Raw genomic sequence first — 22,717 nt, forward strand, 5'->3', positions numbered from 1 at the left:
ATGGCGGCGCCCGAGGCCTGGCGCGCCCGGAGTTGCTGGTTCTGTGAGGTAGCGGCAGCAACGACCATGGAGGCCACGTCCCGGGAGGCGGCGCCAGCGAAGAGCTCGGCCTCGGGCCCCAGCGCTCCCCCCGCCCTGTTCGAGCTGTGCGGGCGGGCGGTGAGCGCCCATATGGGGGTTCTGGAAAGCGGGGTGTGGGGTAAGTCGCGGGATGAGGGGCTACCACTGGCAACGAACGGAGGCGGCCCAGCGGCCGGGGGGCGCGGGGGGCGAGGCCAGGAGGCCTGGGGCAAGGCCCAGCTCTGGGCACTGGAAGTCAGACCTTCGGGTCGGAGCAAGAATTCTGTGACTGGCAGGACTGGCCAGAGTAAAGACGGAGACCAAACTGGCAGGTGAACCCGCACCGCGGCCTGGCTGGGGGGCTCGGGGGGCGAGGCCAGGAGGCCCAGTCTGGGGTGAAGCGGGCAGAGCCCGGGCGACAAGAGGCAGGACTGACTAGCCGGGCCTTGGTCACTGAAGTGACACTCGGACTGGGTCGGGCTGCAGAATCTCGGATGCCGAACGGACGGGCAGGGATGGCACTGCTATTTGGGGGCGGGGGCCGAGGCCTGGAGGCCCGGCCTAAGGCCAGGAGGCCAGGCCCGGGGCAACCTAACCAGACTGACGGCGCGCGGCCTCCGCTGTCTGCCTGACAGACCGTGGGGGCCGGGACTCTGGAGGCCAAGCCGCTGGGCGAGGGCAGCCAGCGGACTGGAGAGTGAGGGGATGGGGCTGCGGGAGAGGCCGAAAGGCTCGGGGCGCTGAGGCCGAAAGGCTCGGGGCGCCGAGGCCTTTCTGACGGCCCGGGGCTGGAGGGAGCGAACTGACTGACGGCCAGGGCGTCGGGTGCCAAACTGAGTGAGCGACTGACTGACGGGCAGGGCCCGGAGCGCCGGAGGCCGCTCGGATTGGCCGGAACGGCGAGGAAGGGCCAGAGAGCGGGTGAAGGGAGGCCCGGAGCGGGTCGGCTATCGACTGAGGCGCGAATGACGGACAGGCGGGAAGGGCCACGGAGGCCCCAGGCGCGGCGAGGGCCTGGGGAACCCGAACTGGGAGGGGGCGCGGCGCTGCTTGGAGGCCTGGGTCCGGGTGGAGTGAAAGAAGGCCCGGGGCCTGAGAGCGGCCGGGACCGCCAGGCCCGGCCTGGGTTGAGGGAGCCCAGGGTGAGTAGCAGAGGCGGGTGGCCGGGGGCACTGGGATGAGGGCCTGGGACGGTGAGTCAACTGTCTGGGGGGCCTGGCAGTACAGCGGCGGCGGGGCAAGCCGAGTAACGGAGGTGGGAGGCCTGCAGGCGGATGGGTGCGAGGAGGCCGGGCCTTGGGGTGGCTACTGCTGGTAGCATCCAGGCAGCTGAGGAGGAAAACGCGGGTGGACGACCTGGGCACCGATAGTGAGTGTGAAAGAGAGGAAAGTGAGAGCTCTGGGGTAGGCCTGCCTGCCTGGGCCGAGGAGGCCTTGGGCCTGACAGACTGCTGGTGCGAGGGGGTGGGGCCGGAGGCCTGGGCTGAAGTTGGGTGAGGAGATTTCAGGCCAGGCCAGGCCAGGCCAGGCCCAAGGCCCCGGGACGGGGGAGGGGATGGCAAGAGAGGAGGCCCTAGGCCCTGGCGGTGAGAGGGTCTACTGTAGGCCTCAGGGGGTGTGGTGGTGTCTTTGCCTGGAGGAAGGCCTGAGGAAGGCCTCCCGTAAGGTCAGGAGTCAGGGCTTGAGGTCCTGGGATAGGGGATTTGGATTACACCCTGAAGAGGCCGATGTGGAGAAAAGACCCTCAAGTTTGGGGAGCTGGACCTTCAGGAATAAGCCCCAAAGCTGTGGAGTGGTTAAGGAGGTTCAAGGATGTAGGAAGGCCTTTGGTGAAGTGGGGGTGGGGCACCCTTCCTAAAGAAGCCTAAATGTCTTGTCTGGTGAGGGAAGACTGTTAGCAGTCCTCAGGCCTGGTGAGGGGGAGGGGATTGTGGAGGCCCTGGACCAACAACTAAAAAGAATAGGGTCAGGCTGACGGGGGGGAATGGGAGAAAAGTCTCAGTGGAGCTGGGCTGGAGACTCAGAAAAGTCCTGGGGAATTTGGAAGAAGATACAGTGGATCTGGCTGTGTCAGCCCGGAGCTTCTAGAATGCTAAACCTGACTAAGAGGGACTAGGACTGAGGGTGAAGTTCCCAAGTTGGGACATCAAAGCATTAGAGATATGAGCTAGAAAGAAGCAAGAGACTCAGGTTCGATCTCTGGGTCGAGTAGATCCCGGAAATGGCAACCCACTCCAGTATTCTTTTTTTTTTAAAAACATTTATTTTTATTTATTTGGCTGCATAGAGTCTTAGTTGTGGCATGTGGGATCTAGTTCCCCGACCAGGGACCGAACCCAGGCCCCCTATATCAGGAGTGCAGAGTCTTAGCCACTGGACCACCAGGGAGCTCCCTACTCCAGTATTCTTGTCTGGAAAATTCTGTGGACAGAGGACCCTGGTGGGCTACAGTCCATGGGGTTGCAGAGTCGGACACAACTGACATACACACACAGAAAGAAGCAAGGAAGAACCTGGCTTAAGAAGATGAGGGAAGGTAGAGAAGAGTTTGTGAATAATAGGGATGAGAATCTCTGTCTGTGAAAGGGGATGGCTATGCAGAGAGAAGCATATTGGAGGCACAGAGGAGGAAGAGCTCCCATGGGCCTTGCCCAGGTGGACAGTCACACAGAAACAGCTGAATCAAGTTAGGCCTCTTAGAAGGGTGAAGTAAGAGGCCTGCTAGCAGTGCTATTTTGGAGCAAGGTCTCAGTGTGGGCTAACAGCCAAGAAAGCCTTCCTGGAAGTAGTGCACTAGCATTTCTTTGTGTAGGGAGAGAGAAGGCGAAAATGAGTAGAGGCAGCAGGAAAGGATATAATGAGGAATAGGATATGGAACTTGCACTTTATCTTGAATGCAGTAGAAAGATTTCATTAGCATTTAGCATACAGAATTAATGCTTTTCTTCAGAGGGTACATTGAGTACCTACTATGTACAAAGAATTGTACTAAGCTGGATATCAGGATTCAGTTACTGCACAAGTAAGGATAAACGATCCTGGAATGTAAGTTTTAAAAGAATTTCCTTAGGTATCAAGATCTTAAAACTTTTTCTTGGCAGGACAGAGAAGCTTTTGACAGAACAGGAATAATAATAGCTAAAGTTTAGTGAAATTATGGCCAGGTACAGTCTTCAAGTCTGGTCTCTTCAAGTCTACAAGTATTGTCTTCTTTAATTTTCACAACCATCTTAAGAGGTAGTTGTTATTATCTTCATTTTAAAATTAAGGAAATTGAGGCTCAAAGACATTAATTTGTCCATGAATTCATAATTAACTAAGTGATGCAATCAGGATTTCATCCAGTTTTGTCCAACTCTAGAGACTATACCATTTAGCCACAATATTGTAATGCCGCTCAGATCTAGGGAAGTTAGCAGGAGCGAGTTTTGTTTTTAAGATATATTGAATTAAGAGTATAGAACCTAATTATTTCTATTCTTCATAGGAAAGTGCTAGTTCAGGGTACAATGGGAGCCCAAAGGATGGAAGTGGCCAGTCTGGAAGAGTGAGAAGGGAATTCAGGAAAGGCTTAGTAAAGGGCATGTGATACATGAAAGATGAGTAGTTGATATGCTGAAAATGGCAAGAACATTCCTGGTGGAGAGAACAGCATAACAAAGGCAGAAAGCAGGGAGGTAGATAAATGAAAAAAGGTAGTTTAGTATGACTGAAGTATAGGGGGCAAAGCAGGGAGCTGGAGAAGTTAGTAGGGCTCAGATTATAAAGGACTTTTTTTAATCACACATATTCAATAGGACCTTTTAAATGCAGAATGGTTCATTATGTTTGGGCAGATTATGCTTGGGCAGAAGTGAACTGCCAGCTCCTAAATGAGCCCATCTGCTTGCTTTGTGGGATTATCTCACCCTTGAAGATGTGCATGCCTCTGAAATTCCCACTGCGAACTAAGTGTCTGAAGATACGTGAACCAGAGTTTGAATTAGATTTAGGTTAGCTTCTAAAGGTTCTACTTGTCAAATGAGAAGTCTGTCTTTCTGTTTTCCTTTCCAACAGAATAAATAATGCTTGCAACCCTGGGAGAAAAAAGTAAATTTTGTGTTTGGTTTTTGTAGCCCTCCCAGGCCCAATACTTCAAAGCATCTTACCTCTGCTCAATATATATTACTTGGAGAGGATTGAGGAAACTGCCCTCAAGAAAGGTGAGTGTTTTTCTGTCTCTTTCTTAGTGATTTTAAGCAAGGCACCATAATGTTCTTCAGGTAAATATGACAGTTGATACCTGCATAGAACTTCATGCTTTTCAAAAAGTACCTTCACACCTATTTTCCTATCTAATTTCTCAATGTCCTGTGAAACACAAAACAAGTATCTGATCCCCATTATACTAATAAAAATGAAACCACAGGCACACCACAATTAAGAGCAAAGCCAGGTAGAACACAGATCTTTTGTTTTGGGCTTCTTTTGGTCTTGCCTCATGGCTTGAGGGATCTTAGTTTCCCAACAAGAGGCCCTGGCAGTGAAAGCACCAAGTCCTAACCACTGGACTGCCAGGGAATTCCCGAGCCCAGATCTTTTGAAATTTTAGTTTTTCTGTTTTATCAAACTACCTCCTAAGCTCCTCATTGAATACATGTTAACAGCTATCATTCATCCTTGTCTCAAGCACTGTCTTAGGCTATCTGGAGAAACTTATTTAATATTTTCATCAATTCTGCAAAATCATTATTAACTGCATTTTGTAGATAATGAAACAGAGGTACAGAAAAATTAAGTAACTTGCTCAAGGTCACACAGCTAGACTATGGTTTGCTGATATTTAAACCCAAACAGTCTGTCTTTAGAGCCAGTGCTCTTTACCTGTCTGCCATATTGCTCCTGTGAACCTAGAAAAGGACATTAAAAGGCTGATGTACTTTAGTCATGGAGACCAAGGAGCAGCCAAGTAAATGGGATATTTCTCTCTACAGGCCTCTCCACTCAGGCCATTTGGCGACGATTATGGGATGAGCTGATGAAGACAAGGCCTTCCAGTTTGGAAGTAAGTTAAGGCACCAGGTAGAACTCTGGCCTGACTTTGCATGGTGAAAGCAGGAATAGCACACAGACACAAACTGGGTACTGGTAAAGTGCAGGGGCAGGCATGGAATGAATTTGAGAAGGGGGCTCCAATGGCTTGTCACAAAGCTCTTTCCTGTTTAACGTTTGTCACTGACTTGCTTGTTCACCATGTTTGCAGGTGACATAAAACAGGGAAAGATAGTGATCATGTTGGACGCAGAACCTGGATTCAGGTCTTGATAGCGCTGGAACAATGGTCAAACCTAACAGGATGAAATTGAACAGAATAAACTAACTCTTGAGTCTAAAAAATTCCAATTTCATGACCTCAGGGTAGTGGGTGGAGGGGTCTGGCTTAGCAGCAGCTAGTATTAAAAAGATTAAGGGGGTTTAGTCTACAGTGTGCTGAAGCCACTCATATAATGACTGTATCCTGAACTGTGTGAACTAATGTAACTATAATGTAGACTGAAGGACACAGGGGATGATAGACCTGCTTGACTCTGCAGTGGTCAGGCTATCCCTGGAGTATGGAGAAAGAAGTCAAAGCCACATCTTGTGAGTCACATTTGGAAGACTGGAGACGTTTTTCCTGAAAAAGAGAAGACTTGAGCAATATGAACTGTCTTGAAATATCTGAAAGAGGGATTAATAGGTTTGTTCTGGGTGGAAGCTAAAGGAAGATAAACTTTTGCTAAGCTGAATGTAGAATTTTTAAACTGTGAGCTTATTGGTGATGAAACAAGCTAATTCCAGAGGTAATAAGCTTCCCATCACTAAGTGTTTAATAGGGTCTAGATAACCATCTGACACAAGGGTATTATAAAAGAAATTCAGCATTGTTGGAGATGTTGGACAAGATGACTTTTAGGACTCCTCTTAGCCCTAAGATTCTATTATTCATTGGTTCAGATATAACTCACCAGAGCTCTCATCTCTGTTGCTGCTGCATAATCAGTTGACAGGACAGACTAAGTTCAATAAATATTTACTCCAGCTTACCACATACCATGTCTTATGCTAAATATTTTAAGTACAGACATAATCCCTAGTCTTGAGAAACTTATCAGTTTACTGGGGAAATCTACAAACAAATACATCATGTATGGCAGGGCAAGTCGTATGACTGAGTGTAGCAAGGAGGTGAAAGGAAAAGAGAACAAGAAAGTCTTTCTTAGGAAGTAATCATTTGAATTGGGCATTACATGGTGAATGAGGCCAGATGACAAGATAACAAGCTTTTATCAGGAACTGCAGATTTATTTTGTGAGTATACACTAGGTTCAGTAACATTCAGCTCCATATCCTTTAGCTTCCCACTTCCAGATCTAGATGCAGTCCCTGGAGTTCAGCACAGACACTAAGGCCCAGCGAAATTATCAGGCATTATGTACAGGATTTCGGCCTTAAGAGGAAGAGAAGTGGACACAAGAATGTTAGAAAATGGAAATAGCTTTCTGCAGTCTTTAAAGAAATATGATTCACTTTGTCACAGTGTTTCCCAAGTAGTATGGTTGACTAGGAAGTGATGGAGATTGTAATATCTTTGTCTTCGAGAAAGCTTTTTCCACCATTATCTCAAGCTTCCTGGAAAGAAATGTCTGTTTGTTAGCTGTTTCCTTGTCTCAGAGTATTTCAGAATATTTAGGAAGCCCCAGGCCTGATGGCCTCACAGTCACCTACACAAAGGTCTTAACTTGGAACATATCCATTCCAGAGGGTGTCTTCTTCCACTTCCCACTTTTGCATAACAGTAACCTTCACTTCATTCATAATCAACAGTTATTGAGTGACTGTACAGTTCCAGGCACTATGCTAGGTTCTAAGTATACAGTGGTGAGCAAGATAGACATAGCCCTATTGTAAAGCAATAATATTTCAAACTGTGTAGTACTAGTATATGTGTATATTAGGAGATCTGTAGAATAAAATAGATATTCTGGAAACAAAGCAATGAGGAAATAAAGGATTATTCAATAAATGATTCTCTAGTAACTGGTTAACCATTTGGAAAAAATAAAGTTAACAGTCTTGTTTGGCAGAAACCAACACAATTCTGTAAAGCAATTGTCCTTCAATTAAAAGATAAATTTAAAATGTAAAAAAAAAAAGAGCTTCACTTTACAGTATACTCAATTTCTATATAAGATTACTTTGTAAAAAGTAAAAGCACAAAACAATTTTTAAAAATAAAGGTGACTGGTTATCTAGTCTCAGGGTAGAGAGTACTAGTAAATGGGTAGAACAACAACAACAACAAAAAATATATATAGACACATTTGGCCACATAAAATGCCAACACTATAAACACAATTTAGTGAAAGATTCTGCAGGCCAAGAATACTGGAGTGGGTTGCCATTTCCTTCTCCAGAGCATCTTCCCAACCCAGGGATGGAACCCAGGTCTTTGCAGGCAGATTCTTTATCGATCTGAGCCACCAGGGAAGCCCAAACACAATTTAAAAAGTGCATAAACTAGGAAATTATGAATGTTTTGCACCAATATTTGCAAAATAAAAGGAAACAGAGAATAAGACAAAGGCAAACAGTAAAATAAAATGAATAAAGATTTGGATAAGTCACAAAGTATACAAAAATTTCCAATAAAGTAAAAAAATGTTCAATTTCATTAATAATAAAAAATGGGAAAGTAAAATTATACCTCTTTAAAAGATAATTCCAGGGGTGGGCAGACCTTATGTTTTAATATGTTGTTGGTGGGAGCAGAAATGCTACAACTTTCTTGGTGGGTAATCTGGTGATAACTGTCAAGAGTCTTTTAAAAAATGCTCAAATTCTTCAACTAAAATTATATTTTATGGTATATAAAAACTGAGATACTCATGATTTATTTCCAGATGTTCATTATAGCAAAGTTTAATATAAAAAGTTATAAACAATTTAAGTATTCGATAATTAGAAATTATTAAACAGTACATTTATATTTTCAAAATATTAATAAAGTCATTTTAGAAACAGTTAAGTACATAGTGGTACATAGTGGTAAAAATGTTTAATGACGTGGTAGTATAATCTTTTTTTTTTTTTTAAAGACCAGAATTTGAAACTGTTCAGAATTGTCTCAGTGTTACAAACACAAATACCTATGGCTTGTCACATATACACTCCAAAAAGTTTTACACATGATTTTTTATTTGCTTCCATAAACTATTCCTGTTATCAGAAAAACAATGGACAGTATAGTTTGAGTATGGCTCTAAAAGTTTAATACAAGAAAATATTTAGCTCTCCCTGGTTTGTACACACATTTCTTCCTGACCAGTACCTGAGCTACCAGCCCATTGTGGATGGGCTAAGGATTAGTTGTATTGGTAAGCAAATGCGACTTCACCTTTTTGATGATGTGTGACAGTGAGTTGCTATCTACTTATGCATTAATTCATCAAAAAGGACCCGTTGATAGTCGTCAGCTAATTTTACACATTTGATTTTCATAATTATATCATGTAGGTATAGTTATCTTCCTCAGTTTATAGATGATGAAACAAACAGGAAAAGTGATTTGCCTAAAGTTTCAGTCTATGAATGGCAGACCTATCCAGTTGTGGCAGCCTGGCTCTGGAGCACATGCTCCTAATCACTATGTCATGTTGCTTTCACTGGTTATCACAGGTCTGAGGTGTTCCAATTTCAAGTATTCTCTCCCATTGTCTTCATGAACCAATAAAATGTCTGAAAAACCCAAGTATTTAGTTATCTAAAGCTCATATTCCACATGCCTTATAGTTGGAAACTTACACCTTGATTTTCACATTTGTCCGTTATCTTAGACCCAGATCTCATAGTAACCCATCTACTTCACTTGTGAAGTTGAAGCCTTGCTAGGATTACCTGCAAGTTATCTTTCAAGACTGTGTGGGCCAGCAAATATGTGAAAAATGTGTTGAGTGAGGATGGATTGAAGGATTCAGGAATACCTTCTTTACTTCCATTAAGGCTAAGTAGAGATTTGGATGCCAGGTATTTTTTCCTGCTCCTCTCGTGCCCCCACACTGCTGCTAGAGGGGTCTTTCTTATTGCTGCCATCCAGTTAACTCAAACATGAAGTCAATCCTGATTATTACAGCACTCAGGCAACAGCTCAAGCAAACGAAATGACACTTTTGCCCGAGAATAGGAGCCTAGCTCCTGACAAGAACCTCTTTTGAGGGTCAGTCAGGTAGGAGGAATGCATGGAGGTAGGGTAGAAGCCAAAAGAAGTGTCTTATTTTTAGATTTGAAGAACCTCAGGCCCCTACCACCTTTGCTTCAGGCTGAATAAGCACCCTGCTTAACAGGCTTTGCCTCCATTTCCATGGGAAGTCCATTTCCCATGTAGGGTAATTATCATTAACAGTAAAGTTACATTTTGTATTATAAACTGTAAAAGTTTATAAAGTGCTTTAATTTACATTTACACTGTCTCATTTGATCTCTACAACAAACCTGTGAAGGTGATATTATCCACATTTTACAAATGAAGAGGTTCGAAGAGGTTGAGTATGTGGCAGAGCTGGCACTTTTGTCATCAGACTTTCTATGCACCTTAGGAGAGAATGGGGATTTAGAGAAGTATTTGCCTTTTGAGGTAGGCAGGGCCTTTTGAGGTCCTTTTGACCTACCTTTTGATTAGTAGTTTCTAATCTCTGATATATACATCAGAATCATCTGGGGGGAGATTTGAAAATAAAGATGCTTGGATCTTACCTCAGATGTAATCACCAAGTCTGGGTACATGGCATATGAATTTTGGAGAAAAAGTCCACAGTAAGTTTGATGTATTCCAAAGGTTAAAAATCACTTGTGTTCAGAGTTCTCCTAAATGTATCAGAATAGCCTGGTGAAACCTCCTATCCATCTAGGTAATGCCTTGGAGAAAACTAAGACTTGGTCCCTCCTCTCCAGGAATTTCTAATCTGGTTGGGATGAGACATGATGTACACAGAGTGACACCACCATGAGACATATTTACCATTGTCTAAAGACATGAATAGTCGAGTATGAGTTCCAAAAGAAGTAGGAGGTGGAGTAGAAAGGCGGCGCAGTCAGTGAGATCTACAACCTTAGGGAGAAATGAACAGCCTCAAAGAGCAAAATGTTGATAGGTCCTTTCAGGGAGTTTGTTTGACCAGGCAGTGGAGAGCATTTCTGGCAGATGTACGAAGGGACAAAGGCAGGTTTGGGTCCGTGAGGTGACCAGTTTTGCCAAAGCAGAGCTTTCGTGAGCAGGTGAGAGAAACAGCTTCTCAGGTAGGCAGAGGCCATATTGTGGACAGCTTTCCCTGCCAGGCTTTTGAGGAACTTCAAATGTGCTGCTGCCCTGATCCCCTTGGCAGTGGGGTTCAATAGGGGTATTGAAGAATAGTATAATCAGAGTTATTTTTGAATACAAAGATTAACCCAGTGGACTTGTGCAAAAGTTTGGGAAGGGAAACAAGGAGAGCAATCAGGAAGCTAATGAAGTACCAGGTGTTAGGTAATAAGGGGCTGAACAAAGGTGGCAATGATAAGAATGAAAAGGTAGGATCAGATGCTAAAAACACATGTGAAATAACTTACAGAAGTACTTCACTTGAGAGACATTTTGGCAAAATTGTCTCTGGAACCAAATTTCGTGGTTTCAGGTTTTGTTTTTTGCTGCACCACACAGCTTGTGGAATTCTTACTTCCCAACCAGGGATTGAACCTGGGCCACTAGCAGTGAAAGCTGAGTCCTAACAACTAAACCGCCAAGGAATTCCCTCCTGGGTTTCAAATCTTAATCCTACCGCTTAATTATGTAACCACAGGCAATAACATTTATGTCTTTTCTTACCTGTAAATTGGATCTAACAGTAATATATACCTCAAAGATGTGATTAAATGAACTTGCATTTTATTTAGAACATTACCTGACTTAGTAAATAGCTAGCTATTGGAAGAAAGGAAACTGGATCCTATGGGTAGCACTTAGTATCACAGCTGTCTGGAATGTTCTCTGCTTTTCAGAGCGTGACCTGTTGGCGAGCCAAGTTTATGGAGGCCTTTTTTTCCCATGTTCTACGTGGGACCATTGATGTGTCTTCTGACAGGCGTCTTTGCGACCAGCGCTTCTCACCTCTCCTGCATAGCTCCCGCCACGTCCGGCAGCTCACCATCTGCAACATGCTGCAGGGTGCAACTGAGCTGGTGGCCGAGCCCAACCGCAGGGTTCTGGAGACCCTGGCCAGTTCCCTGCACACCCTTAAGTTCCGCCACTTGCTGTTCTCCGATGTGGCTGCTCAGCAGTCACTTCGGCAGCTGTTACATCAGCTTATTCACCATGGGGCTGTCAGCCAGGTGTCGCTGTACTCCTGGCCTGTGCCCGAGTCAGCCCTTTTCATTCTTATCCTAACCATGAGTGCTGGCTTCTGGCAGCCAGGCCCTGGTGGTCCGCCCTGCCGCCTCTGTGGAGAGGCCTCCCGAGGCCGGGCCCCATCCCGAGATGAAGGGTCCCTTTTGCTGGGCTCACGCCGGCCTCGCCGAGATGCTGCTGAGCGATGTGCTGCAGCTCTGATGGCCTCCCGGCGTAAGAGTGAAGCCAAGCAGACGGCCAGAGCTGCACCTGCCACTCGGGTAACACGCCGGAGCACACAGGAGAGCCTGACAGCAGGCGGCACAGACTCTAAGAGGGAGCCACTCCCTCCAGCCGCCTCCCATGAGGCTCCTGGCACCAGACGCCCACCCTCTGCTCCAGCCACCACCTCCTCTGCTTCTTCTTCCACATCCTCATCTAAACGGGCTCCAGCCAGCTCAGCCCCACAGCCTAAGCCCCTAAAGCGTTTTAAGCGAGCTGCAGGGAAGAAGGGTGCTCGCACCCGTCAGGGGTGTGGCGCAGAATCTGAAGACCTGTATGACTTTGTTTTCATTGTGGCGGGTGAGAAAGAGGATGGGGAAGAGATGGAGATTGGGGAAGTGGCTTGTGGAGCTTTGGATGGATCAGATCCCAGCTGCCTGGGACTTCCAGCACTGGAAGCCTCCCAACGATTCCGCAGCATTTCCACCTTGGAGCTTTTCACAGTTCCACTCTCCACAGAGGCGGCTCTGACACTGTGCCACCTGCTGAGCTCCTGGGTGTCTCTGGAGAGCCTCACACTCTCCTATAATGGTGAGTGCCCTGGAGGGCTGATATTTGGTCTCCCAGCAGCACCAGCTGTGCCCAACCCTGTCGGGGGCGGGGAGGAAGAGGGGCTATGATCAGGAAGCCAGAAGTGTGGCCCTACCCACCTCAGGGAGGAGACTTAATGGCAGACTCAGTGCTACTATGGCTTGATCTAGTTGGAAGCAGGGGTTCCTGAGGAGCAGGGAGAATCTTAAGAGTCTACTTTAGATATAGTAGGCTGACCAAGGGCAGGTGGGAGAATATAATGCATATAGGCTCAAGGAGTGGGCTGAGATTGGATCTTACCTATCATATCAAAAGAGCTGTACAAAAAGGTGTGGGACACTTTTTTTTTTTTTTTTAAAGATCAGACCAGCAACCTGCCTAACATTCCTCAGTTCTTGATCTACCTGTTGCTGAATGCTGCTGAAGTCACACAATTGCAGATTGGTGTACTATATACTATATACATTCCTGGTCATCAAGCTCATATGAACCCTGTTTGCAATGTCAGCTCCATTCCTACTCTACTTCCAAATCCTTTCCTCTTTTCCTTTCCTAGAAAACCTCACCTGCTTCACAGTGAAAATAGAAGCCATCACACATGAACTCCTTCAACTTGTTAACCAACCTATAAACTTATGCATTTGCACTCTTTTTATCACAATGGGATAAATGGCTGTCCTGTCTAAGGCTAATTCATCTGCTTGTGCTCCAGATCCATACATTCACCTCCCTAGGAAAGCTTGTTTTTCAAATGCCTTAATAAGAACTTTTATATACTGCCTATTATGTGCCTGGCATACTTTAAATATTCTTTAACTGGTTTAATCCTTACAGTTGTGAAGCTTACAAGGGTCACTTACAGTGACTTGCCCAGGTTAAGTTGATAAATTATAGACCTAGAACTCAAACCCAGGTAACCTGGCTCCAGAATTCATGCTTTTAAAGCATTAACTACTTAATGCTGCCTCTCTTCTCTGGATCAGGTATCCACCAAAAACTACCATACCTCCTCCATATATTCTACTTATGACTATTGTCCTACTCTCTCCTGCCCTTCACAGACGACCTTAAGAGTCATCTGTGCGTTCTTCTACTCACAACACTCCCTCTACTACATTGTGACCAAGGTTATCCGTGTTGCTAAGTCCAATATATACTTTTTAGTCCTCATATTAATTCTTGATTCTGCATTTTCTTCTTCATGTAAGTCTCACTTCTACTACCTCAAAGTTTTCTGACTTTTTCTCCTTTCTGGACATTATTTGCCTTAATATTCCTAGTTTCTCAAAGCTCTCCCACTTTACATGTTTCCTGGACAATTTTGTCCATTTCCTTGATTTCAAAGGCCAACCATGGTGAAGATGCCTCCATTTTGACATTAGCACATATCTTAACTCCAGACCAGTTTTTCCATCTGACAACTAGGAATCACAGTCTTTATAAACCACATTCCCCAAGCTGAACGGATCTTCTTCCTTCTGTTCTCAGTGACATCACAGATGATTCAGTTACCCAAAAGAAACCTGGATTCTTACTCCACATACATTAAAGATACATCTCTTACTCCACATATAGTAAAGATACAAGTTGTATCTTTATAACCTCTCAGAATCACTTATCTCCACATCTGATTCAGATCATTACTTCTCACCTGGATTCATCATTTCAGCAGTTCCTCCATACTCACCATAGTTGTTTATGCCACAATCCAAGTAATTTCAATGTGCAAATCTGTCATTCATTCATCTAAAAACTCAGTGGCTTCTTGTCACCTACTTAAGTTTTACTTACAGGGTCATTCATGTTCTTACCCCTGCTCACCTCTATAGTTGAATACTTCCCTTCCTTATACTTCATACACAGCCACATTGAGAATTTTTCAGTCCTTGGAACCTGCTGCTTTCTCCTTCAGGTCTTGATATATGCCAAGTTCACTCTGCCAGTCACTCTTCTTCCACCTTTTAGCCTCTTTTATGTTTAGGACCTTCCTGGAAATTCTTTACTGATGTAAGCTAGCCTGGGTGTTAAGTACCCATCCTTTTATTTTTTCACAGTACTCTATTTCCCCAGTTCCCATCACATGCTTTTGTTATCAGGTAGGAACAAGATCTGCTGCTCATGACTTGTCTAGCAAAAAAAAAAACCAACTGTATTTACCAAGGGCTAGTTAAGGTTTAGTTAAATGAATCAACAGGAGCCTGCTCAGTCCAGAGATAAAGGTGTAGCTTCCACGGAATTATTTGCTTTGTGGCATTAATTACCCTAACCTTTCTTGATCCTACTCCCTTCTGTGGGATATAGTTTTCTGCCCCATTCCTACCCAATGACGCTTTTAAAGTATTCCCTATTGGATCATTGTCATTCTCCAGCTTAGTTTTAGATGTTACCCATGACCTACAAGAAAAGTCCAGAGGTCTCTGCTGTTTCCTAGGCCCATCATTCAGCTAGCAGCCACAAGCTGCCCCACATTCTATCATGTTTTGTGACTCTGGCCTGACTGATGCTTGAGGGCATGACCCAGTAGACACCAGTCAGCTGGTTACCTGAGGGAAAAGCAAGACAATGGATGAATAATCGAGAATCATTGAAAATAATCTGATCTGAAGCTCAGATTTGATAGTTTAATCAATAGAAATATCTGAAGTTGCCTCTGAATGTTATCCTTGATGTAACTCCCACGATTGACCTAATGTCTTTCCTGCCATAGGCCTGGGCTCTAATATCTTCCGTCTGCTGGACAGCCTGCGGGCCCTGTCAGGCCAGGCTGGATGCCGCCTCCGTGCCCTGCATCTCAGTGATCTGTTCTCACCATTGCCCATCCTGGAGCTGACACGTGCCATTGTGCGAGCCCTGCCCCTGCTGCGGGTCCTCTCTATCCGTGTGGACCACCCCAGCCAGAGGGACAACCCAGCTGTGCCTGGGAATGCAGGGCCCCCTAGCAACATAATTGGGGATGAGGAGATACCAGGTGAAGCATTGTGTGTGTGTATTTCCTCACAAATGTGCAGGTGTATTTGTGTGGGCCAGGCAAAACATTTCTAATCCAGGCCTCTAAACCACTACATTCCTGGCTTATCTATAATTTGCCCCCTTTAGAGCCTGCTGGCTTACCTGGTGGTTCAGCTGGTAAAGAATCCTCTTGCAATGTGGGAGACCTGGGTTTGATCCCTGGGTTGATCCCCTGGAGAAGAGAGGGCTACCCACTCCAGTATTCTGGCCTGGAGAATTCTATGGACTGTAGAGTCCATGGGGTCACAAAGACCTGGACACGACTGAGTGAATTTCAGTTTTAAAGATAACCATGGGTTGGACAAATCTCAGACCAACACTAGCCTAATAGGGAGTCACTGGCACATCCACTCCAGAAAGGGGTCTGAACCAAGAACCGAACTGACCAAACTGATGGGTCCCCATGCTATATGTTCCCTTAGTTCCTATGTATTTCATATTCTACCATTTTGCATGTGCTCAGTCGCTTCAGTTGTGTCTGATTCTTTGTGACTCCCATGGACTGCAGCCCACCAGGCTCCTGTGTCCATGGGATTCTCCAGGCAAAAATACTGGAGTAGGTAGCCATTTCCTTCTCCAGGGGATCTTCCCAATTCTGGGATCAAACCCACGTCTCTTATGTCTCCTGTATTGGCAGGCAGGTTCTCTACCACTAGTGCCACTTGAGCCCACCATTCTGCATACTCTTTTATTATACTTGTGTCTGAGTAGTCTTGGATTAAAAGCACTGTTGTAACAGGCAAGGACTAAACTGTGTATTAGCATACTGCCCAGCATATATAGGTACTCAAGGACAAGTAGATGAATAAATGATTTTTCAGTGAATCCCTTAAGGACAGGATGAGACCTGCAATGGGAGTGAAGTAGATATGACCAGCTGGAATCTTCTCTTCCTACCATATCCAGAAAACTGCCTGGAACAGCTGGAGATGGGATTTCCACGGGGAGCCCAGCCAGCCCCACTGCTTTGCTCTGTACTGAAGGCCTCAGGTTCTCTGCAGCAACTGTCCCTGGATAGTGCCACCTTTGCATCTCCCCAAGATTTTGGGCTTGTGTTGCAGACACTCAAAGGTATGATCTAGCTAGAATGATAAAGGGAAGAGTAGAAGGGGACTTTGTTCTTTGGGAAAGCTAAGGTCCATGAACTTTCTCCCAATCCAGAGTACAACCTAACCCTAAAGAGGCTGAGCTTCCACGACATGAATCTGGCTGACTGTCAGAGTGAGGTGCTCTTTTTGCTACAGAATCTGACTCTTCAAGGTAAGTTCTTCATCTAGAACCCAGGGACTCATTGGTCCTCACTGCAGAATTGCCACAGTCTCACTGAGTCAACAAGCCACTGTTCTGTTCTTAGTCTTACGTCCTCATAACTATAAAATTATAGAACCTGCATCACCTTCCTTCTAGAAGGTCCCCAACCTAACCCTTCCTATACTAAACATGGGAAATTATTCACTTGTAGAGTACCTCACCTAAAAGTTTTCTTGCCTTCCACTAGCTGACAGAAATGATGGTGGTGGGAAGGGATAAATGTACTATCAGGCCCCCCTCATAGACTTGTCACTAATGTCCACCCCTGCATAAAAGGAAGTGAATGGAGAACTGTCCATCTAGAGAGTCTCCCCATAGGCTCAGTTTCTGGTTTGAATCCTGACTTAGTTGCAACCTTGCTGAGGGTTTGGACAAATTATTTTCTCCTTCTGGGACTCTATAAAATGCTTATTACCCTAGGGGCAGGTGGGGCAGCACCAGTCCTCAGGCTGCCACGAGAACTTATTCCAGTTTTTCTTTACAGAGATTACCTTCTCCTTCTGCCGTCTGTTTGAGAAGCGCCCAGCCCAATTTCTGCCCGAGATGGTTGCTGCTATGAAGGGCAACTCCACACTGAAGGGCCTCCGGCTGCCAGGGAACCGCCTGGGTGGGGACAGGGCCCTGAGGAGGGAGAGGGGGAAGGAGCCAGTCCTCTGACCTAGAAACTCAGTGGGTGAAGGCACAGACCTCTCCACTGGGAAGACAGGAGTTAGGATATAGTTGTGCTGGGGCTTTAGGAGGCTGAGCTTCTCTCCAGCCAGAATTGGGTTGGGATACCTTTATTTCCTATTCTGGGGTAAAGGTGATGAGCATTTCTCCCATCTCCTCAGGGAATGCTGGCCTACTGGCCCTGGCAGATGTTTTCTCGGAAGATTCATCCTCCTCTCTCTGTCAGCTGGATATCAGGTACCCGTGGGAGTGGGGAATGACAAGGGATAAAGCTGCAGGGACACAGACCAGGGATTAATTGATTTCTGGGTTTCTGATCCTCACCCCTACCAGTTCCAACTGCATCAAGCCAGATGGGCTTCTGGAGTTCGCCAAGCGGCTGGAGCGCTGGGGCCGTGGGGCCTTTGGTCACCTGCGCCTCTTCCAGAACTGGCTGGACCAGGATGCAGTCACAGCCAGGGAAGCCATCCGGCGGCTCCGGGCCACCTGCCATGTGGTTAGCGACTCGTGGGACTCATCCCAAGCCTTCGCAGATTATGTCAGCACCATGTGATGGGCCCATGCCTCATAGGCCCATGCTCAGTACCATCAGCTTGCAGGGGCTGAGGCGTGGGCTGCCCAGAACTCCCAACCACCAATTCTGTCTTTCTCTTTCTGCTACCTTTTTTCCTTTTTCCCTTGCACTGAGGTCCTGGAGGCCTTGATGGGGCCCAGCAAAGGCATTCCCACACCTGGGTTTGGAGCCTTTGGGTTCCTTACCCAGTACCCTGGGCCAGGAGGTTTCAGTGGTCATCAGTCACTGAGGACAGCCCCTGTCCCCTTCCCTGCCCCAGGGTTCTTGCTTTCCTTTCTCAAGCAGGTACCCAGGCTTTAGTGAAGTATAGGAGTGCCCATTACCAGGCCTCTCCTCTGCTGGGCTTACTTACCATGCTGCTTCCAGGCCTCAGTCCCTTTCATACCTTTATTCCTTTCTTTTTTTTAACCAAAAAGTTTTTCTTATAAAATAAAGTTTGGGCAAACATCATGCAGCCCTTCTTGATTTTTCTCTCAGAGAACAAAATTCAACAGTGCCCTATTGGGCAGGGAGTCCCCTCTCATCTCTTTCCTCTAACAGCTACACACCAGACCAGCTGGTTAAAGGTGGAGGCCCCGCTGCTCCTCATGGGAACGCTGGTGGAAGACAAAGGTGATGGCAGTGGAGGCAGCATCCCAAGCAGCCTGCAGTACCTCATCCTTGAGCCCCCGCTTATCAGTGCTATGGTTCCACTGAGCCAGATCTGAGGTGCAGTCAGAACCATCAGGGGGTGGCCAGACCTGGCGGTTGTTGACACAGCGGCGGCAGCGCAACCTGGGGGCAGAGGATAGAACTGTGGTTACTGTGGGTCCCAGCTCCATGCTGTGTAGCGTGTTCAGAGATAATGGCCAGCAGGGGCACCCCACCCACCTGTCATGTGTGTCACTGAGGTTAGCCTCATCCAGGGTAAACAGCTCCTTCAACTCGCCGAGAGAGAAGTGTCGCTCCACATCCTGCTCCTCATCCACCACACAGCTGCTCAGTGCTTTCTTGTGGCTCTGACGCTGAAAGATCTTCTCCTCAATGGTTCCTGCCTGGGGGGTGGGGGCAGGGGTGGAGCCCAGGGCTAAGTCACCTCCATACATAGGGGGCAGGAAAACCCAGGGGTTGAAACTATAGCTGCACAGAAGGGGAGATGAATGAGAAGTAAGAGTCTTGCCTCAATAACCTCTGATCAGCTCAGCCCATTCTCCTAGTCTATCTTTTGGGAATATAATTTGGACATGTCTGCCCACCCAGGATATTTTCTATACCGATGGAGGGTTTCAGCACCTGGCTAAATTTCTTTAGGATGAGCTGAGGTTTATCTGCAGCAGCGTTATCTGACCTCCACACCAAGCCCAAGTCTCACTCACTCAAGTAAATGTCATTTGGGTATGATATGCCAGGTCTTATGCTAACACCAGACAGAAAGAAGAATCAATATGATCCCTATCCTTCAACGCATAGACTAGTGAGAGAGAAACATACAAACTAACTGGTACAATGACAGAATTCTATAGGATATCCAGTGACCCACAGGAGGGACGGTAGCGTGAAATAATGTTGAAGAGCTTGAAAGTAAAGATTATCTTTAAGCTGAATCTTGAAAAATTAATAGATGGTTTACAAAGACAGACAGAACAGAAGCCATTCCAGGCATAAGAACAAAATCAATAATCCTGGCCTACTGAGAAAGGCCCATACTGTAGAAACTTGGATGCTAGGCTAAAGAGCTCGGCCTTGTCCTGAAAGTACAAAGCAAAACTAGAATTTTTGGAAGGCTCTTTCTGGAAGTAGTTGTGAAAAATGGGTTATGATAAGGCCAAAGGTAAAGAATTAGGATGCTGCTGCAAAATCCAAGTGGGAGATGACTGTGACTTTAGCATGGGATGGTGAGGAAGGTTAGATTAAGATGGTGGGACACATGTACACCCATGGAATCAACTGACAGTACCACCACAATATTGTAAAATAATTAGCCTCCAATTAAAATAAATTTTTAAAAAATGCATGCCCTTTCAAAACAAAAAAAGGACATTTTGAGAAGGTAAAATCAATGATAATTGGAATCTGGTTAGGAAGCAGAGAATGGTTCACAGGATTATACTCATATTTGGGTTGGGTGGATAACAGTCATTAAGTGACAAAATTCAGAAGGGGATACTCAAGACATTCAAGTAGAAATATACAGTAGGTGATAGAATTTTAAGATCTGCAGCCAGTGTCAGACACACAAGAAAAATCAAGAGTCTCTTGTTTTAGTAATTAGGAAGTCAATAATACACTGAAAGCAGGTTCAGTGGCAAAACTGGTGAGTTTAGTGAGTAGGAGATGAGATGAATTAAATCTCTAGGCTTTGGGAAAATCTGACAGTGAATGAATGGAAAATAACCCTAGGTAGTCACTACAATGGAAGAGAGGGTTGAGAAACTTATTTTTAAGGTGAGAGCTATTTGACCATATTCATAGACATCAGGGGAATAAAGGAGAAACTGATCAACTAAGAAAGGAAAGAATGGGGAAAGGGTCTAGAGCAGAGCTGGAATGATAAGTCCCAAGTAGAAAGGAAGGAAATGATTCTCATCTGAGAATGGAAAAAAAGAGCAGATGTAGAGACGGACAGAACAGAGGAAGGTAGGCGAGAGAATTTAGGTTTGGTAGCCTACATTTTCTCTGTGAGGTAGAAGACCAAAGTGTCTGCAGAAAGAAGGAAAGACAGGATTAGGAAGAAACTTGAGGGAAAAACTTGGAAGTGGTTATTGAAGGAAATGAGATACGGCCCAGCTCAAAATGGAGAATGTGAACTTGTGGTAGTGCCAATCTAAAAATGCAAGTTTTATCTGGTGCAGAAGCTGCTAACAGCTGTAATGATCCAAGACTAGGTATTAGGGGAAGAGTGGCAGAAAGGATGCACAGGGAGGATCAGGCTGAATAGTAAGGGAAGTCAAGCCTGACTGGGAGGAACTGGGGCAGATAGTAATTAAGGACATTAGGTTGAAACAGATGTAGAGGTCAAGGAAACATGAAGGCTAGAGTGCTGGAAAACTGCATGGCCCCTGAAGTCAACCAGGATGATAGCTGGATTTGGGGAAGTAATGAAGACTGAGCTGGTGTCCAAACTTATTAATGAATTAGGTAAACAGCAGAAGGTAGATAACTGTAGCAAGGAAGAAAAGAGGGTAGTTAAGTAAGGCAACATGAGCTTCAAAAGAGGTACTATAGGATGGATGGTCTGAGTGATCACTGAGAACCTGGAGACTGCCAATACCACCACTTAGCCCCGAAAGATGGAATGTGAGAAGACTACAAGGCAAGCGGCACAGGAGAAATCAGGTTTAAGAGAAAGCAAGTGTCCTGTGAAAAGGATGAGGCCATAGGGGAGTTTATTATCCACAGGCATCCAGAGAGCATAGTAAAAAGGATTTGAGGAACAGGGTAGAGAGAGGGGAAGAGCAGAAGGATGATGGGCTCCAGGCTAAGCCCATACCCTGCTCACCACTACAGGCAGAGGGGCCACACAGAGGCTATGAGAAACACCCAAGGTGATCCTGAAGGTCTTATTCCATGACCCACCCCTACTCTGGACATTATCACCATCCTTACAGACAGCAGGCGATAGATATAGCAGGTCTTCTTTTGACCATCACGCCAGACCCGGGCCATGGCTTGTTCATCATTGGCTGGGTTCCAGTCAGGGTCAAACATGACCAGTCGGTTAGCCCCGATGAGATTAAGGCCACAGCCCCCAGCTTTGCTGCTTAGCATGAAGACAAAGTCAGGACTCTGGAAAAAGAAAAAAAAAAGAACTGCTTATATCCCAAATTAAGAATCTTACGCAGACCACCCAACTGTTCTCTCACGTGTGGACTGCCAGTTTGCCTGCCTACCAGCCAATTTATCAGCCCACAAGCTCAGTTCCCAGCACAATCTTTATAAACCAACTAGCCTAACCACACCCAGCAGAAAAAAAAAAAGAAACCCTAAAGCAGAGGCCCCTTATAAATTCTTTATCAACCTTTAGTTTTCATGTTATTGCACTGGTAGCATGGGGACAGTGACCGTGCATTTACCGATGGGTTGTTGAAGCGCTCCACAACCTTGGCTCGCTTCTTAATGGACATCGTGCCATCTAAGCGAACATATAAGTACCTGAAGGGGAATCCAAAGATCAAATCAAAAAGTAAACAGAACATAGAGGGGGAAGGGGAGGGTTGGGCAAATTGACATATATACACATAGCTAGTGGGAAGCTGTTGTATAGCACAGGGAGCTCAGCCTGGTGCTATGATGACCTAAAGGGGTGAGATGAGGAGGAGGGAGGTTTAACAGGGAATGTATACTTATGGCTGATTCACACTGTTGTTCAGCAGAAACTAACATGACATTGTAAAACAGTTATCCTCCAATTAAAAAAAAAAAGTAGAGTGTCCTTGGAGGCAGAGCTACTGAAGAGATAGAACCAACCTCTCTTGAAGGTTTTTCATGTATAACCTGAAACCCTAAACTCCCAAAGGGATTGGCAAGGAGCTAAGGGGCCAGGACTGTCCTGTGGAATACCTAAAGGACCAGGGGCTATTCTGTTTGGAGATGGAGCAATAAGGAACAAACATCTGGAAAGTCCCTCCTGTGCCTGCATTTTGGCTCACATCCACCAATCCAAACACCTGTTTTTCCTATGAATACAGTAGGTGAGGTATCCCTATGACAGCTCTTCCCTACCTTCGGGCTCGGCAGAGTTTCTCAAAGAGGTCCAATGTCTGAGTGTAATTGGACACCAGCACTACTTTATCACTGCTGTGGCTTCGGGTCACCGCCAGAATGTAATCAAGGACCAGCATCTTACCTAGGAGATCAACAACTATCAGCCCCCAATGAGCCATCCCAGTGGCCAGATTCTTACTCTTGAGATGGAATAGATCGAG

The 22,717-nt window shown here is 45.8% G+C and overlaps 2 protein-coding genes across 6 annotated transcripts in view; one reads left to right on the forward strand and one right to left on the reverse strand.

Moving 5' to 3' along the window:
• LRRC41 (leucine rich repeat containing 41) lies at nucleotides 1-18,263 on the forward strand. 3 transcript variants are annotated; one of them, XM_043461451.1, is made up of 10 exons: nucleotides 1-199; nucleotides 4,176-4,262; nucleotides 5,034-5,104; nucleotides 11,113-12,250; nucleotides 14,958-15,218; nucleotides 16,166-16,330; nucleotides 16,421-16,519; nucleotides 17,055-17,177; nucleotides 17,401-17,476; nucleotides 17,573-18,263. In XM_043461451.1, exons 1-10 carry the CDS (start codon nucleotides 1-3, stop codon nucleotides 17,790-17,792), a joined length of 2,439 nt encoding a protein of 812 aa, XP_043317386.1. In that variant the 3' UTR covers nucleotides 17,793-18,263. The 3 variants fall into 3 exon arrangements, with proteins under 3 accessions (XP_043317386.1, XP_043317389.1, XP_043317388.1); XM_043461454.1 differs by lacking the exon at nucleotides 1-199 and adding an exon at nucleotides 242-392; XM_043461453.1 differs by lacking the exon at nucleotides 1-199 and adding an exon at nucleotides 512-1,202.
• The window catches only part of RAD54L (RAD54 like), a 27,029-nt gene continuing 21,469 nt past the window's right edge, over nucleotides 17,158-22,717 (reverse strand). For 2 of the 3 annotated variants that reach the window (XM_043461457.1, XM_043461455.1), the window contains exons 14-18: nucleotides 22,515-22,638; nucleotides 21,866-21,944; nucleotides 21,399-21,578; nucleotides 18,684-18,847; nucleotides 18,187-18,587 (exon numbers count right to left, since the gene is read on the reverse strand). In XM_043461457.1, the coding sequence (XP_043317392.1) occupies nucleotides 18,374-18,587; nucleotides 18,684-18,847; nucleotides 21,399-21,578; nucleotides 21,866-21,944; nucleotides 22,515-22,638 (761 nt within the window). In that variant the 3' untranslated portion in view covers nucleotides 18,187-18,373. Of the gene's footprint in view, nucleotides 17,512-18,186; nucleotides 18,588-18,683; nucleotides 18,848-21,398; nucleotides 21,579-21,865; nucleotides 21,945-22,514; nucleotides 22,639-22,717 lie in introns of those variants that run through there. The other variant, XM_043461456.1, reaches the window with a different exon arrangement.

Source organism: Cervus canadensis, chromosome 2 (genome assembly GCF_019320065.1).
Source record: "Cervus canadensis isolate Bull #8, Minnesota chromosome 2, ASM1932006v1, whole genome shotgun sequence".
Classification (NCBI taxonomy): domain Eukaryota; kingdom Metazoa; phylum Chordata; class Mammalia; order Artiodactyla; family Cervidae; genus Cervus; species Cervus canadensis.

What these genes read in the sequence shown, in the direction of transcription:
- LRRC41 (XM_043461451.1), top strand. Translation starts at nt 1, where the DNA reads ATGGCGGCGCCCGAGGCCTGGCGCGCCCGGAGTTGCTGGTTCTGTGAG. An exon ending in TCTGGAAAGCGGGGTGTGGG is followed by an intron (nt 200 to 4,175) that starts GTAAGTCGCGGG and finishes TGGTTTTTGTAG; the next exon opens with CCCTCCCAGGCCCAATACTT. An exon ending in GCTGCCAGGGAACCGCCTGG is followed by an intron (nt 17,178 to 17,400) that starts GTGGGGACAGGG and finishes CCATCTCCTCAG; the next exon opens with GGAATGCTGGCCTACTGGCC.